Source organism: Phalangium opilio, unplaced genomic scaffold, assembly GCF_054372755.1.
Source record: "Phalangium opilio isolate 3A_F unplaced genomic scaffold, DU_Popi_V2 ptg000031l_1, whole genome shotgun sequence".
Taxonomy (NCBI): Eukaryota; Metazoa; Arthropoda; class Arachnida; order Opiliones; family Phalangiidae; genus Phalangium; species Phalangium opilio.
In genome coordinates this window covers 5,245,745-5,263,868 of record NW_028324158.1, presented here as the reverse complement: position 1 = coordinate 5,263,868, position 18,124 = coordinate 5,245,745, and the positions used below count along the sequence as shown (strand labels likewise).

General features: G+C 32.2%; 1 protein-coding gene across 1 annotated transcript in view; it reads right to left on the bottom strand.

Moving 5' to 3' along the window:
• Window positions 1-201: 201 nt before the first annotated feature.
• LOC149690170 (gamma-aminobutyric acid receptor subunit beta-like) overlaps window positions 202-18,124 on the bottom strand; it is a 124,711-nt gene continuing 106,788 nt past the window's right edge. Inside the window, exons 6-8 of the mRNA XM_089869696.1 lie at window positions 14,280-14,417; window positions 12,152-12,618; window positions 202-9,126 (exon numbers count right to left, since the gene is read on the bottom strand). Coding sequence (XP_089725822.1) covers window positions 8,851-9,126; window positions 12,152-12,618; window positions 14,280-14,417 — 881 coding nt within the window. The 3' untranslated portion in view covers window positions 202-8,850. The remainder of the gene's footprint in view (window positions 9,127-12,151; window positions 12,619-14,279; window positions 14,418-18,124) is intronic.

The following is an 18,124-nucleotide window of genomic DNA, read 5'->3' as shown; positions in this document are numbered from 1 at the left end:
CTTGCCGAAGGCAAGAACCAATCAGACCCAATGCACTAGGTCCCATTGGTTCCTGCCTTTGGCTTAACTATCCGTTACCAAGCTTAGCCACTGTGTAGTGGAAAAGCCATCTTTAAGGGGCATCAACGGAGCCGCCCATTGTTTTAACAGGAAATATCTGATACGACCAGCAGCAATGGAAGGCCAAGAACTGAGTAGACATTATATGGCAGCTAAATGTAAAATTTTATTTACAGTTTATTGTACATATTGTGAGTCTTGTCAGGCACCTAGGACATTTTTGGTTAGTAATTATAATTATACTTGTTTTTGGTGATCGACTACATATAGCCTACGAACGGAGGAAAGTATATTGAAATATCTTTTTATGTACTCAATTTTTTTTTTCATGTTAAATCTTACATTGTTAATATTTAACCAGCGGTCATTAACAATTACTAAACTAAGACGTCGACTTTTTTTGTAATATGAAAACTATACCTCTAGGGGATTTTACCACGGCACAGGGTATTCTTTTAATTTATATACTACGATAATTAGATTTTTTTTTGTTAGTTTGTGTGTGTTTTTTTTCGACTTTCGCTAAATGTTAACAGTCTTTTCAGTCAACGAATATTACACGCTGACGTCACGCTATCTTACACCCTTTTTATTGGCTGATTCATTTGTAATTTGTGGACGTCATGAGAAGAACGTCATGACTATGCAACGAGCACCATTATATCAGATAGTGGAATTGAGTAATTATTTTTCCTTCAAAATTTTTTTATTAAATTGAAGCACAGCATGCGCTACGTAAAACTATTTCAATATATCGTTTTTTTTTCCGAATGTGTGGGATTGTTTTGGTTTTATGGACTAATATTTTAAAACATTTTTCATTTTTTTAAGCCTAGTTTTTTTTAATATTTTATGGACTATTGGTATACTTTTATATTTGGGATTATTGCAAAAAGAGTTTTTAAATTTCGAATTTTTTCAACTTAAATTGTTTATATCTAATGTTTTAGCGCTGGAAATGTTTCGGTATGTACAATGAGTGAAATACATATTTAGGGTTTTAAGTATTTTCTGCTTGTTTTAAGGAAATTTTTGTGGGATATTTCAGCTATAACTCGATTTTTTTCTAAATAATAAAAATCGATATTTTTTTTCGAAAATTCCGAGAAAAAAGCTGTATAGAGATTTTACATGCAAAAAGTTGTTTTTTTTCTCAGTAAATGCCTATATTACCAACTCTATATGTTTGTTTCTTTTTGTAATAAAGAAATAATTGTTCAAACAGTGAGCGTTAGATTTTTGTTTTATGATGTAATTTCATCTTTAATTGCGGCGGATTTTTTGTTATATATATTACGATTTATAATATATTTTTTTTGGAACGTAGAATAAAATTAAGAGAGAGATTAAATTTAAATATTATTTATTAAATTTAAATAGAGTAACGACTAGCATTGTGACGTCATTCTAAAACTATTTTTAGGTTATTTACTGAACAAGGTAGCTTATACAAACGTTAAATATTGTTAAAAATTAAACCGGCATTAAATTATATTTTTTACCGAAAAATTGAATTTAAAAAATTAACAGATTAAATCAAAATCCAATTAGCTTGAGTATTTTTTTAAAAATAAAATTACCTTTATAGGGAAGGATCTACGTATAACTTCATGAAGTTGAACCAAATGAATTAATTTAGCTCCATAAATCCCGAATTCTAACAGAAACTCATTACGGGTGCAATTGACGTCACGATGTACCTTAACTTCATAATATATCTATATATATATATAGGGGCAGGGTGGGGCTCCTGCCCCCTTTTGAAAGTGAATATTAATTAATTTAAATTTAAAATCAATAAGCAAACTTATTAGAGAGAACAACTCGATTATTTTGTACTGGTGCCATGTGGAAAATTTTTGTTTTTACGGATACAGAGTTATTTAAAATCCAACTCCAGTCACTTTCAAAAAAATGTTCCAGTTGTTTTTTGTTATTATTCTTTTTTTTTGTCTTTGGTTATTTGTTTATTTGTGTCAATTTTAAAAGTGTATGGAGCCTTTTAAGTCCTCTCTAATAAAGCTACGAGTGAATTTAAATGTGAAATTTAATTTTTAATAATTAAAAGTAAAATATGTACCGCAATGTGTTTTTTTTTTTTTTGAAATTTTTTGTTAATGTTTTAAATATTAATTCGAGTTGGGAAAAAATGTTTTGTACTAAATTGTCCTTAGATTTATTTTTCTTTATATGGCACGTTCAAATCACGAAAAAATTAGTTGGTGTAAATTTTTGTATTTTTAAAAACCGATATAATTTTAAAACTTACATTAATTCTTATACGTAGCAACACACTTTTTTTTCGTTTTTAAATTTAAATATCTCGGCTAACACTTTTATTCAGTATTAATTCATAATTAAATTTAATTAATATACGCCTAAAATTAAATATTTTAAACTCAAAACGTTCCTGAACATTTTTTATCTATAACAACCTTAATTGTCAACTTTTTCGTCCTTTATTTTAAACTTCCCATCGAAAACTCTCATCTTATTGGAAAAACATTTTTCTAAGTCGTGAATTTTTCGTTATATTAATTAACATATCAAACCAGCACGCGCACAAAAATGTTCGTAGTCTTGATTTTTTTAACTATTTTTATGTATTTATATTTAATTTCTAGAGCAGAGGAAGTTTTTCAAATATTTACAAATATCGATTGAACTTGTTTATTTATTAATTTTTATCTTAATTAATTTTCTTCATAATTTTTTTTATTAATAACTAATAGAAACTTTGTTATAGAATCGTATAATTGAGCTATGACGATATGAAATTTGCATCGTCTGTTATTAATAATTCTATATACGTTGGTTTTACGATCCTGCGCTGTTGTTTGCGTTTTTAATAATTTTTCTTAAATATTAAATTGTTTATTTTTATTTTGTTTTGTTTTTGTTGTAATGGTAATTTTATCATTATTTATTTAATGTGAGATTATTGTGATTCCACGCGGTAAGGCCGAAATTGATTCTCAAAAACTGGGTTTGAATTCGCCGTTTTCATCATTTTTAAACAAGTATAATTAAATCAATATAATGATACCAACCGTTCGCGTATTTTAACTCAAATTAATATAAATAAAACTATTTAAAACAAAAAATGAATTTTATTCCTGTTAGTATTAACATAAAACTCGTTATATAATCGCAAATAATTGGAATGTTTTTAGATATATGATGTAGTCAACGTAAAACTTTGCATTAAATAAATCATTATTTTTTTTTAAATTTGATTTTCGCAAAAATCAGGTACATTCAAGTGGCATTTATACTAAGATATATACTTAAAAACGGGGATAGAAGTAGATATTTTTAAAGATAGTCAAATTGTATACCTTTTCGATATTGCATTATGGAACGACTTTAAATCGGTTTACAAAAAAATAATAATAATAAAATAATTATTCACTGATCAAAGCAATTCCTAGCTCTTCCGATGTTTGTATTAAGACACCGACTCGTCATTAAATTGGAACAAACTAAAGAAACCTGATCGATAATGTAATAGGATCAAGTAGAGGTTCGTTCGACTTCGCTTCGTACATCCGAGCTACACCTTGTTTTTCGTCTTCGCCGGAAGTAATTAGGGCAATTTGATATTAGATAGTATAGTCAAGTTTAGTTGTTAGTTGCACGTAACCCCTTTTTTGGATTTTTCTTTTCTGAAGTACGATTAGATCAGTACGCGTTATATTTAAATTAATATAATCGATAATTAATTTCAAGGTGAAGTCGTTTCGCCTACTCAGAGCTGCTCCCTTCATAAGTTTTTTTTCAAATTTCTGTATTTTTTGGGGTATGCGATGTCATCGTTGCTTTAGATTAAAGATTCTAAACAGACCTTTCCATATAAGGAAGACCATCTTAGCGTCGATATCTTTTTAAAATTTTATCCAGATAGAAACACATTATCGACATTTCAACTTCTTCATTCACCGGTTGCGCAACAACTTTTTAATTTTAAATTTATTTATTTTTTGTATCATTTTACTTATGTAAAACTCGGTTTATAGAGCTTCATTTGTAAGGTTCCCCAGCGATAGACGTGAACCCAGCAAATTATCTTCAATTACGAGAAAAAGTCGATTTTTTATAGTTCATTATTTTTGTTAGACAAACCGGTTCACGCGTCCTTTTAATTTGCAAAGATTGGCCACCCCTTATTAAATGTTAAATTATAAAATTAAAAATTATCCTGGAAAGGTCTACTAAGTATCTCGCGAAGACTTAAAAATATGTTGGGTGTAGCTCGGAGAAGGCTAAGCGAACGAACCTTGTTATGCTGAAAGGTGTATTTGTGTTATTTTGTGTATATTAATATTTTGTGTTAGTACGCGTTATGGCGTATTAGTGTTTGTGTTTATGTGTATTTTACGCGTTATGGCTATATATAAATATATATATATATGCGACGTGAACGCGTGTGTGTATGTGTTTTGTGTTAAAGTGCTCTATATTCGAGGCGAAACGACCTAACCTTTGATTTTTATATTTTTTTAACACGATTTATGTTTTGCGTAAAACCAAGATCGAAACGACGAAACATTCCCAGGTAAACGCGTTATACAATAGGAACATGGACAAAATTCCAACGAGGTGTCAAACTCGAAGGACATGAAGCCTTTACGAAAACCAAGTCGCCGTTTCGAAAGAATTGGTCACGTGGGTGTCATGCTCTCCCGGTACCAGTAGGCGTACCGAGATTAAAAGCAAGTGTGCGCCCTTTTTTCATTCGCGGTTATGTATATATTTTTTATTATATGTTAATTTTTTTTTTCAAAATTTTATATTTTTTATATTATAAAATCATTTTGGAGCGGATTTTTTTGTTGGTTTTTGTGATTGTGTATGTGATATTAATTTTTTTGTTTGTTTGCTGTTTGTGTGTGTGTTTGTGGCAATGTGTATGTGTTTAGTGTATAATTATAGTGAGTGGGAGAGATTGATTGGTGTTTTAGAAAACGTGTATCGTCGATTCTTAATGCAGTATCGAAAACATTTTACATATATATATTAAATTAAATGAAAAATAAACATTGCGATATTTTTAAATTAAAACACCTATTAACGTTTAAATTTAATTATTTCACGTAATACTGCCATTGGTGTAGATTTAAGTCGGCTACAGCGTGCCCTTATTTTTTTAATATTAATTTTTAATCACCGCGATAATGTTACTTCAAATATACCTAAATTTAAAATTTTATCATTAAAGCGTCGAATTTTTTTTAACTTTTTCTTGTTCATAACTAGTCTATTACACACGACAAAAAACGATATGAAGAAATTAATCGTGTTCACACATTCACACTTCACATTCAATATCCCAACAATATTTACGAAGAAAGAAACGATTTCTTTAAATTCAATGGAAGTAAAACGTCACGTGTGATTTAAATTTTTTTTGGCTATTTTCTGGGTATTTTTTTTGGTTAACGTTTAAAAAAGATTATTTTTATAACTACAGATTCACGCCCCTATATTTGAAACAAAGAACATTTATTCGCGATGAAGTGTTGATTAGATTTACTGTGGGTGTTTTAAGACTTTTAATAATTAAGGAATTTAATTTTAAGCGTAGTTTTGTTGCGACATTCACTCTAAAATAGGTTAAGTTCCTTACTTTAACACGCACATCGAATTAATTTTTCTCAAATTTTTTGGACGTTATTTATATATTTAACAGCTTTTTTAAGATTCGGTTAATTTAGGAAATATGATGGGAAGGGTGTTAGTAATATATTTCAATCTATTGATATGCATTATTCAGCCAAGCACCGTTAGGAATATTCAATCCATTTCAAGGATATTTTTTTTTTCAAATAAAATATTAGTTTCCAGTAAATATTTCATCTATATCCTAAATTTATTTTTTAATAAAAAATCATGTAGAAATAAATTTAAGCTATACCTACAATTTACACGTATAATTCCGAAAACACATACCGCGTATTTATTTAGTTATTTTTTTGTATGAATATATAATTTTTCGTTGGTTTTAAAACAAGCGCGTGGAAAACCTCGGTCATGCGGGGGAATTTTTTTATAATAATTTTCGCTCTAAATTTATTATTTTTTTAAATCTATTTCGGATTCCAGAAATAAACATTTAAAAGTTAGTTATTAATCGGGGTGATTTTAACGACATTAATTCTTTAGTTAATTTTAATTACTACAGGGGTTTTAGTTAGCGAGTGCTTCATGAAATGGAATGAAAGGGGTTGATTAAATTTTACTAACGATTTATTGGAAAATTAGTGTAAAAGGGGATAAGGTAAATCTTAATTAAATTTAGCTATTAAAAATTAATAATATAAAATGCCTAATATGTCAGAGCTCGCCCATAAGGCCTAGCAAGATATATCGGCAATGAGGGAAGTATTATGAAAGACATTCAGTTATTTGGTAGTTTATATTCGTAGCGGACATTCGAAAATTTTCCCCCCAAAATATTTGGAAGAAAAATCCGTTTGTCAACTGTTGTATATTTCCCATGTTATCGTTATTTTGTATTTAATTTTTTTTCTGTACAGCCTATTTAATTTAATTAATTAAATAGGTACCTTTTTTTAAACTCCCTTCTATTAATTCTTTAAACGCATTTTTCCGTTGAAACATATACACTAAATTTACACGTGCGGACCCAAATTTTAAACGCGGGAAATAGAAATTATTCAATCTTTTAGTTAACTATTTTTTTTTCAATATAAACGGGGGAACAATAAACTACAATTTAAAAGATTGAAAAATTTCAATAAAATTATTTTCAATAATATTTTTACTACTGTAGACACAATTTATATATTACATTAAATGTTAATGTACATTCTAACCATTATTTTAAACAGGGCTTAAATTTCATTGGGCTAGATTATGGGGCGGGGGGCAATGTTAATTTCCAAGTACAGCAAATTTTAAAGGGGATTTTTTTGTTAATGTGTTATATGTACATGAATTAATGTCATTTTTTTTCAAATGTACACGTACCAATGTAAGGACGTCAGGTAAAGTTTCAGTTGTAGCGCAATGATAAACCTTTTTGTCTTTCTTGTTTTTAAACAACGTAAAATTATTTTATATTAAGTCGATTTTTTCATGAATTTTTATAATCTTATCTTAATTTTTTTTTAATATTTTCTTTACTTAGTAAACCACCATTACGATATATTGGCGCGTTCAAACTCTTATATTTCTATTTGAAGTTAACTTAAAAATTAAATTTGAATAATCAAATTCAAACCCATATTTTGAGAAAAATCAGCCTTAAAGTTTTCTTCTACGTCTGTTTGTTGTTTTTTTTTGAAGTGTTAATTTTAAAAATTGTTTTGGTTTTGCTGGAGTGAAAGTGGGAGAAATATTTTTATTTTTGATTTTGAAATTATTGTGGGATTTATCATTTGAGAATCTTTTACTGTATTTTATGGGTAATTAAGGGTTAATGATATTCAAGAGTATTAAAAGTATAACTTGGTTAATAAGGGTGAAAACATTTCTCGTTCGATCATAATTTTAAATTTAGATTTAATTTTCTTACGGAGATAAAAATAATGCTTATTAATAAACAGTGGCACTTACGAGATATGAAATTATCACGTAATGATTATAATGAAAAACAAATACTCTTTGCTGGATGTATTTTATATCTAAATTCTTTTTTAGGTAAAAGTTTTTGACCAAATAAAAATTATTCACAGAGTGAATTCTATTGTAATGTTAGTCGTGTGGCATAGTTGGGCATATGGACTTCCGATGGAGCTAAACTCATAGACTAACGCAAAGACATGTCTAATCCAAGAAGCATTTATTGTAAAATTAATAACTCGTCATGTCCGGCGTCATGCGAAATGAGTTTTTTTATTCACCTTAGAGGCCATGTATCGGACAGCGTTGGAAAAATGACTGAAACCACATTTATCAAAGTATCACAATTGAAACCTAGCAAAATCTTGAAGAACAATGGTTAATAGGCTCTGTGGGGGGCACATATCGAAAATTTATTTAGCTGTGACCATTTGTGTAATTTGTTGAAGACTTCAGCTATCAAGTTCTCTTTCTTCTCTCAAAGTCACGTTATGTTATTCTTACATCCCTTCTAGGTCCAGGTTAAGTTTTTGACTAAACCGTTAAAGTGACAATCAATACTTCTTGGATTAGACTTTCCACATTGATATGTCTTTACGGCAGTTCATCAGTTTAACTCCATCGCAAGTTCATACGCGCAACTTTGACTTAAGGCTCATATTACGATTTAATTCATTCTGTATATAATTATTTTTGGCCAAATAAAAAAAATTATGTATCTTTAGTATTGTTTTGAGGGGTTGTGTTCTATCTTCTAAATATTTTATGTATACGTGTCTCTGGCATTGAGATAATTTGAATTATTATTAAATGCAAGTTACTAAAATTTCTACCCTTAAAATTAAAAACTGGATAATCCCGCGATAAGTTTATTGTTTTAGTGTTACGATGTTTCAATAAAAACCGAACTACTAATATATTATAATAGATAGTTTGGCAAATTCCATGTTTTCTTTCGAATTATCGATATTTAATAATAATATTATCCCTGTAGGAAAAAACGTCCTATAGTCCGTTTTGATAATGAAGTTCGGTTCTCCGTTTTTTTTTGTTGTTTATTTTTAAAGAGTTTTTTGTTTTTAACATACGTTTGTTTATGTTTGTAAGTCGCGGTGGTGATGGTCACGTCTCTATTTTGGTTATTTTGCTGCTGTTGTTTATTGTTGTAATAACTTCGGATGGTAGATGTTGATTCATCCGAAATTTTTACTGGCCTTTGGGTACCAAGTTTTCGTGGACTACGTCGCTGACGTGTAGATAGATGATCCAGTACATCAGGTTGAAACAGACAAAGCATACGGGGAAAACCACACGAGAATATTTGTCGATATCGCTGGGGCTAACTCCGCACATCTTGTTCAGGTTTTTCGAGGCGAAAGGTGGTGGAGGCTCAATTTCGGCCGCCGTGCAGTTGGCGGCGGCATTTTCCAAAGTAGAGGCGCGACTCATCGTCTTGGGGTCCATCATCTTCAGACAAACCTCCTTGGGCGGGAGTTTCGGAAGAAACAAAACAACGAAGTTAGTCGGGGGAAGTTCAACATCGAACTAATAGCCTAATCTGATTCGTTATGATGAAGTAGAACCAGGGATAGATTTAATTTTAGATGTAGGAATGGAGAACAGTCAAAGTCCCGGACCCCCTTCTCCGGGACGGGGGTATGAAGGAAGAGGCGAGTCGTAGCGATAGAGGTAATAAGGAATTACGTATTTATCGTCGTCCCCGTTATCAATGTCATCAAAGCGTAGTTTAAGTGAGCCAATAAAATAATTTAAAATTTTTGTTACGTGTTGGAGGGAGGGGCTCCATACTGGGCTATGAGTCGGACTGAAGTAAGTATTAACCGTTCTCCATTCCTACTTCTAAAATTAAATCTATAACTGGTAGAACTTTAACGTTGTATAATGCGTAGTTGGCACACCCAATAGACCTATTCTACGTAGAAAAGGGGATAGACACCCCTCAGTATCGGAGCATACAAGAGGGTTGAAACATTGTCCTCTCTGCGCACTCTTATGAAATAAAAAGATTACAGCGCAGGCGTCAAAAAGCGACATAGAAGGCTTAGTTTTACTCCAGTGTCTTTCTCACTTAGTTACATTGAAATGGTCTATACTCAATAACGTTGGCAGGTACATTCATTTCAATTTGTGCAAGGGTTTAATGTCTCCCAACTGCGTAATCCTATTATTACTACTACTACTGCAGCTACTTTGGCACTATTTTTCATGCAGTTATGTAATACGAAGTACAGTAGATAAGGAACCAAAGAAGATGAAAATACGTGCATTGTAAGGAAAGTATTTTATATATGATATAATCCCTTGAAATATAAAATAAAGGTCTGGCGATAAAAATAAAATGTGTAAAACAAAATCTTAAAATTAAATTGTAAATTAGATAATGTAATATTATTTTACAAAAAGAAAGCAAAAGCAAGTAATTAAAAATTAAAATCATTGAATCAATTAACGTTTAAAAGTGCAGCTTATTAAAACGTGCCAAAAGTTTGATGTCAAAGGGCATCTTGATTCTCATAGTTCAAAAAAAAAACCGAAAAGTTTCCAAATTATAAGGTCATCACTCATATATTAAAGTTAAAACATTATCTTCATTAAGGTTGTTGTTCTTTAGCTTAGAATCCTAGAAAAGTTACACCGCTTCTTACAAAGTCATTATATTTGGTTAAAACCTACTTTATGATTTAGAAAGAGATGTTTAAAATTATATATCTAATACCGAATTTTAACCCGCCCTATTGTCATAAGACACTAAATTTTAATGTTACGTCACAAGCAAACTAACCCTTCAAACAATTATACAATTTTGGCAAGGTAGAACCAACTATTAAGAGAAATTGTCTAGAGTGGACACACGAGGTCGAATATAATGGTTCACGGGTAGTTGAGCGGTTTTCAAAAGAGCGTTGTGGAATAAAGCGGTTCCCAAAACAGCGGTTTGCAAAACCGCGTACAAGCAAAACCGCGGTTGCTGTTTCCGCGTTTCTCAATACAGCGCTATTTCCCAAAACAGCGGTTGCTGTTTCCGCGTTTCTCAATACAGCGCTATTTCCCAAAACAGCGGTTGCTGTTTCCGCCCAAACTGTGATTGATAGGGAGGGAAATCTCTATTATATTAAGTATATAGGACAAAGAACAATATTATGCATAATGTTATATCGGAAGTAAATATAAAATATAGTTTTTTGGAAAAGGCATATTATTTTGGGAAGTTAATGAAGATAAAGAACAATATTTTGGAAAAGGCGTACTTTCGTACGCTCAAGATCTAAACGCTGTAATAAAAATGCGCTAAGACGAGAAATGGCTATAATGGCAAACGCGTTTATGAAAAAGCCGTTTTGGACAATGCTGTTTTGATAACACGCCCAATCGATAACATACCGAATATAATTACGGGATTTTCTAGTTCCTAAACTATCTCTATCAATAAAACAGCGGGGTGACTTCGCTCGAATCCTGTTTACGCGTTCAGACAACTCGAGAAAATTGTATGCCAGGGATATTGTTTCCCCAAAAATCCCCTTATAAACTATGTGTACATAATCTGCATTTCGAATTAACTGATGTCATGCACGTCGACAAAATATATGAGAATATGCTAATACCGGAGAATTCGGGTAATATTTACCCGAACAATGTTTGAAGAGAGATAGAGAATGTCCTTGAAAGAGATGTACTTTACAACACCGAAATTATATTCGAGAATTCGTTATAAACATTCGTAAGTATTTAAAAAGAGGTAAGTCAAGACAAGCAGCCTGTGTGTTTCATGCACGTGGCATGTTTAAAGCAACAATAAGAGCTTAAGGTTTGATATATTCAAGTCTTTGGCAGTTGTCAATTAAAACGCAACAAAGCAAAGCGTGTGATCAATTACTGAAGAGATTTGTCTGCCAAAGTGAGTTTTCAAGCCTCATGTTGTAGAAAGTAACTTTGGTTACATCAAATGAACGCAGAAAATTTATGGCTGTATCAATCTTTGATTTTTTTCTTTTGATATAATGAAGTGTATTAAAAAGATTGTTGTAATGATATAAATGTACGTCGAAAATTCCCTTTTTTGTTTCACTTTCTTTCAATGGTTCAAATCGAATAAAATAATAGTCTTTTGGTTCCACTATAACTCGTGTAACTCGCGTGTCACTATATATTGCGAAAAATTGTTGTAAATGGCATCGCTCACCAACTCCGTAGTGTCATCAAAATAGACAACTAAATAGAATTCTTTCGCGAGACCTAAGTATGACACACATGATATTTGCCCTATACAAAAACAAATGTAACCCCAATGATATCGCAGTGCCAAAGGAGACCACTACCATTAAAACTGAAAGCACTATATTATATTAATTTGGCATGGTCAGGGCAATTTCAAACGTTATTTTGGGTACCTGAAGTTTAAATCTCATATATATTTTCACTTTACGCTTTCTTGAATATAGGAAGTAGATGAAATAGTATTGTAAGTGACGGCTTAGAGACTTACTGGTGACTTGAGGATGGGCATCTCGGGACTTCCCGGAGAAAGAACTGCAACACTGCCAGCTTCGGCCGCAGCCGCAGCAGCGGCGCATTTTTTGCGATGTTCCTCGGCCAATTTAGCTAGTTGCTGTTGCCTCTTCTTTCGCATTTCTATTCGTTTGCCCAGGAAGCCGACGCTGGCGTATTCCAGCAAGGAGGCGAAGACCATGACGAAGCAAGTTCCGAGGAAGACGTCGATACTTTTGACGTAAGAGATCTTGGGCAGCTGAGCGTTGGTGCTGGACATGAGTGTTGTCATGGTCAATACAGTGGTCACTCCCAGGGAGACTCGGGCGGGAGTGGCGTTTCGGTGGAGCCAAAATGAAACCCAAGAGATGATAACGATCAGGCTTGCCGGAATGTATATTTGAATCAAGTAGTAACCCATGCTACGGACGAACATTATTTCGCAGACAAGACGAGAGTAATTTCCTGTAATAAGAAACAGAACAAAAAAAGTACATTAGTCACACTGGATTAATTTTTACTGAACACCTAAGTAAAACAATACAAAAGTAGGCCTTCCAAAATTGGGGAAAGAGAGATACAGTTTGGAAACCATGGGAGCCCATCATTTCTGGTCTTTGATGTTCTTAGATGAAAACTAAATAAATATAATGTCTGTAGGACGTTCGGTTTAACTTCGGCAAAATATTCAGAATGCAAAAGACAGACCTATTCTATTGTTAAACATTTTATAAAATAAACTACAAATTTAAACGTCATTAAAGTCAACAACGCCACAACAAAGTGATTCATGTGAGCATCATTAAACTTTGCATTTATTGCAAGCTCACTCTCAAAATTTAAGTGTTTCTGCATCTTCGATCTCGGAAGTTTGGAAATTGCATTTGTTATTGCTTTTCCACTACAACTAATCGCATAAGGTAAAATACTACTCCAATATTTCAAATGTAAAACCGCACCAAACAAGACTTGTGAAGTTGTGATACTTCAACTTGAATATGGGTCGCACTTCTTGCTTTTCTTTTTAAGAGCCTATATTTGGGATCCCCCCCCCCAAAAAAACTCCCATAAATATGAGAATAACCCCAATTTTTATGAACGAGAAGAGAGAAGCTCTGGTGATATTTATTATTCCTTTTGGGTTTTATACTTCTCTCCCGCTTTGATCTCAATTGTAGAAAAGCTTCGCCACATTTCAAATGTATTATCGGGGTAATTTATAACAGCCTATCATTTATAATGGAAGCCTTGGCAAAAATGTATAAACTCGGTTTATCGAGTTGCACGTATGGTGGTCGTTTTTGGTATTTTTAGTTTCAAGATAAAAAGACTCCGTATAAACTAGATAGACCATTCCATAAATTAATTGCAGAAAAACTAACGTACTGATGCTGGGCTGCCATCTAAGGTTATTTCTCACCAGCCTAGAGGTAGCACCAGACGGAGCCCGACTTCACTATGCGAGGTAAGCTAGCCTAGTTACACTGCCTCATGTGGTGCTTATAACCAAAAAAGGCTGTCTCCCTCTTGTGGTATTTGCTTCTCTGCTGGAATTAATGGAACGGCCCATTTAAAGTGAAAACCATCACTTTTTTTTAGCACATTAACATGAACTCAAATGTAAGTCAGTTGGGATCAGTATAAAGCTTGGTTTTCACTTGGCGTGAATCACGACTTTTCACCCGACGTCAAGCGGCAACCGATAAAAAACATGGTCACGCTGGACAGAAATTGCGTTGAGTGTAGCGATAATCGCTTTCTATTTTTTCGGCCGCGTTCAACGTTAACGCTCTGCGCGATCCAATCAGCAAATGAGCTTGAGTCGTGACGTCATTTTCGACGCGTGTTTTTATTTATTTAGGTCCTAATCGAGTCAGTTACTAGTACAAATCCCTGAGAATGCCGAAGTTCAATGCTGAAAGTTTATTGAAGAGTTTCGGAACCATCCATATCTTTATGATATGAGACACAAGGATTAAAAATACCAAAAATGAAAGACAATACATGAGCCGCAATTTATACTATGTTCAGTTTATCTGCTAAGCCTTGGTTCCATTATTTGCGGGAACTACGTTGAGTGAAAACGTTATTACACTAGGCGATGAAATGCATAATTTTCAACTCACCGGTTGTAAGGAAGATTTCTTTGGTCTGCTGCCGATGACCGAGTACTTTAAACTGAGGTAACTCTACCTCTGCTGACATGCCTACTGATTCCACTCCTTTAGCCCATGTGTAGCGAATGTCCTTCATGGTGTAACCAACTGTAAACATACAAATAAACGACCCTCATTAATACCACACTTCAACAGAACAACTTTGCGTTTAAATCATTTCAAAAACAATTTAAACATCAGAAGTATTGACTTTCATTTACTTCTTCAGTTGTCAAACCAAGAAATAAAGATTAAAAGTAATACAATGCGAAACAATTTGCTTATGGTCTACCATAATTTCAAACTTAAACACAAACAGTTCCAAAAGTATCGCATAACTTTTTACAGTTTAAACAAGGTTTCTTCAACATTTCTCAAGTTATTGCATTAGCTCTGTTATTATATTACTCTTTTGGTTCTAATTTTAAATGTGTTCCTTAAAATCTTGATATTAAAGTGTAGAAGAAGTAGCAAACATAATATTTATCAACTAGAATTCATCTACTTCTTTTTGTACATACATATATTTCCCAAAAACAAAAGTTTACAAGGAATCAGGCCGATGTAGTAAAGTAACCCCAAAGTGTAACCTCATTTTTTGATTGAATCTTTTTTATGCGGAAAACTCCCTATTGACCGTACTAGCTACGCCTCCGTTAAGTAAGGAAAAGGCTGCAGTAGCCGACCGTGGTGCTGTTTTAAGGCACAAAGCAAATGCGAAACAAAGTAATTTTTCCACCTCTCCCATAGCCAGGGGCCTTTTGCATCTTCAGAGTTATCGTGATCTCGTGCTCTTCGAAAAGACCTTAGTTCTTAAGCTTAACGCCCTCTAGGGCTAATCTAAGAGCCATCCGATGCACCTGGAACACCTTTTTTCTTCTTCTTATAAATGAAGATGGGGAAAGGTTCTAGCAAGGTGCAAAAATACTTCGGAACACAAAGGTGGCCGATACCATAAAAGGTACCAAAGCATCTTAACAAAGCGGGACTTAATTGAAAATTCAGACACCCTGATCTTACGATACAGGGATGTTTTTCCAAGATGATTAGATTATTTATGAACAAGTATTTCAAGAAATAGTTGAGTTGAAGTTATAATGGCAAACTATCTTGCTATTATTGACCAAGCCAAAATTTATCTATGAAAGAAATATGTTAATCCTAATCACATCTCCTCTTTTAGAAAATATAAATTGAAGAAGTTTCATTTACGACTAATTAGAGCTTTTTGATATCTAACTTTCAAAATACTACTTTTTGTGTCGGAGAGAGGGAACAAAATAGTTATTTTAAATAAAAACAGTATGACCCACGTGATAAGAAGTAACTAATTTACCGCCACTTTCTTTAGTATTAGGCTTTCGGTGTAGGATACTAGAAATTTTTTATGTATCAAGGAAATTATCATAACATAACGCTTGGTATGGTAATTTATCAAAATTAATCTTGTAGTAATTAATTTTCCAGATTAACGATGAAATTGTAAGGTTTTTCTTAATTCTGCCAACCAAAGATGAAGTTGGCTTCTTTTTACAGTTTTTATTTTTTTATAATTGATCTTATTTTACAGGCATAAGCTATAAATTAAAAATGACAAATAAATGTAACATATCAGCGAGCCATAAAAAATAAATATCATTCTTTGCTTGGAGACAAATTACATTTACCCCTATAAAAATCTAATATCCCACAAGTATTATTTTCTAATGGCATTTGGTTAATTTTCGAAAATAAACACATAAAATCTAATAACCCTTTCCTATGCCGAAAACATTGAGTGATAAAAGTATACACAGATGAATCGTAAAACATTTGTGCCTTAAAAGAAAAATCATAAAAACGTGGTACTAAAAAAAGACCAAAAAATGTTTTGCACCGTTAATCTATACAGCAGACGAAAGGAGAATGGCTCCAAATATATGCATATAGTTCTATGTGAAAATTGGAAGGAAAAGTCCCAGTAGTCCCGAATTATGAAGTCTTAAAATACTAGAGTAATAGAATAGAGCTTAGTTGACATAAACCCGCAGTTTATAGTACGTGATTTCATGTTTTGCAGCTAGCAGTGATGGAATATAGCAATGGATAATACTGACTTTTAAGAATAATTTCGAGAAAGACAAGAATGGGGATAAGAAAAGGAATCAAAGACAAATAACATTAGAAGGATCATTGTTGAGTCAAATCTTGAAAAAGATTAGGCCTATTCTAATTAACACTATGCAATTGAACATCAGAGATAAAAATCTTTCTCATGAAATAAAATTCTAGTAATGATCCGAATATTTTCAGTTTAAATGTTGATCAAACAGTTTCTACATCTGAAATGTCGCTTTAGTGTTGATCAAACAGTTTCTACATCTGAAATGCCGCTTTAGTGTTGATCAAACAGTTTCTACATCTGAAATGTCGCTTTAGTGTTGATCAAACAGTTTCTACATCTGAAATGTCGCTTTAGTGTTGATCAAACAGTTTCTACATCTGAAATGTCGCTTTAGTGTTGATCAGTTTCTACATCTGAAATGTCGCTTTAGTGTTGATCAAACAGTTTCTACATCTGAAATGTCGCTTTAGTGTTGATCGAACATTGGCTAGAAGTATAATGTCTCTTTAGTGTTGATCGAACATTGGCTAGAAGTATAATGTCTCTTTAGTGTTGATCAAACATTGGCTAGAAGTATAATGTCTCTTTAGTGTTGATCAAACATTGGGTAGAAGTATAATGTCGCTTTAGTGTTGATCAAACATTTTCTAGAAGTATAATATCGCTTTAGTGTTGATCAAACATTTTCTAGAAGTATAATGTCGCTTTAGTATTGATCAAACATTTTCTAGAAGTATAATGTCTCTTTAGTATTGATCAAACATTGTCTAGAAGTATAATGTCTCTTTAGTGTTAATCAAACATTGTCTAGAAGTATAATGTCGCTTCAGTGTTAATCAAACATTGTCTAAAAGTATAATGTCGCTTTAGTATTGATCAAACATTGTCTAAAAGTATAATGTCGCTTTAATATTGATCAAACATTGTCTAAAAGTATAATGTCGCTTTAGTATTGATCAAACATTGTCTAAAAGTATAATGTCGCTTGAGTCTTGATCAAACATTGTCTAAAAGTATAATGTCACTTGAGTCTTGATCAAACATTGTCTAGAAGTATAATGTCGCTTTAGTGTTGATCAAACATTGTGATCTAAAATGATGATTAAACATGGTCTAGAAGTAAATATTGATCCTATTGTGATTAAGATTCAAGAATAACTATAAAAGTACTACGATTGAACTTGATCAAAGACAGGTGCAATTTAAAATTATTGATTGAAGCATTATCGTAAGGGATAGAATCTTCCTGCATGTCCTAATGTCTGATTTTTGTCTGTTAAGATGAAACTCCAAATGTTCGGCCATCTTTCTTCTTTATTACCCAGAAAGGGATAAGGACAGTTAACTCTAGAACAGCGCGAATTAAAAAGAATAAAAATAAAAGAGGTAGAATTGCTCGAGTGAAAAGAAAGAGGGGAAGGGGGATGATACAATCAAACAATTCTAACAATTCCATTCTCTCTCAAGATTTTATTGGAGGAGGAAATATAAATGTTCAGAAATATTTTGCTGAATAAATGCAATGTTTGCTTTCTTATTCCATAATATCTTTATATTATTCGTTCCTCTGAAAGTACAGTAACATATCTTCACAAAGTCTGCTAAAATTCCAAGAATAATCTTCAAAATATCGCTCGGTTAAATTCACTCAGTTACGAAAATTCGTTCATCAAGATGAATGCATTGAATTTCGTCAAAACCATTTTATGAA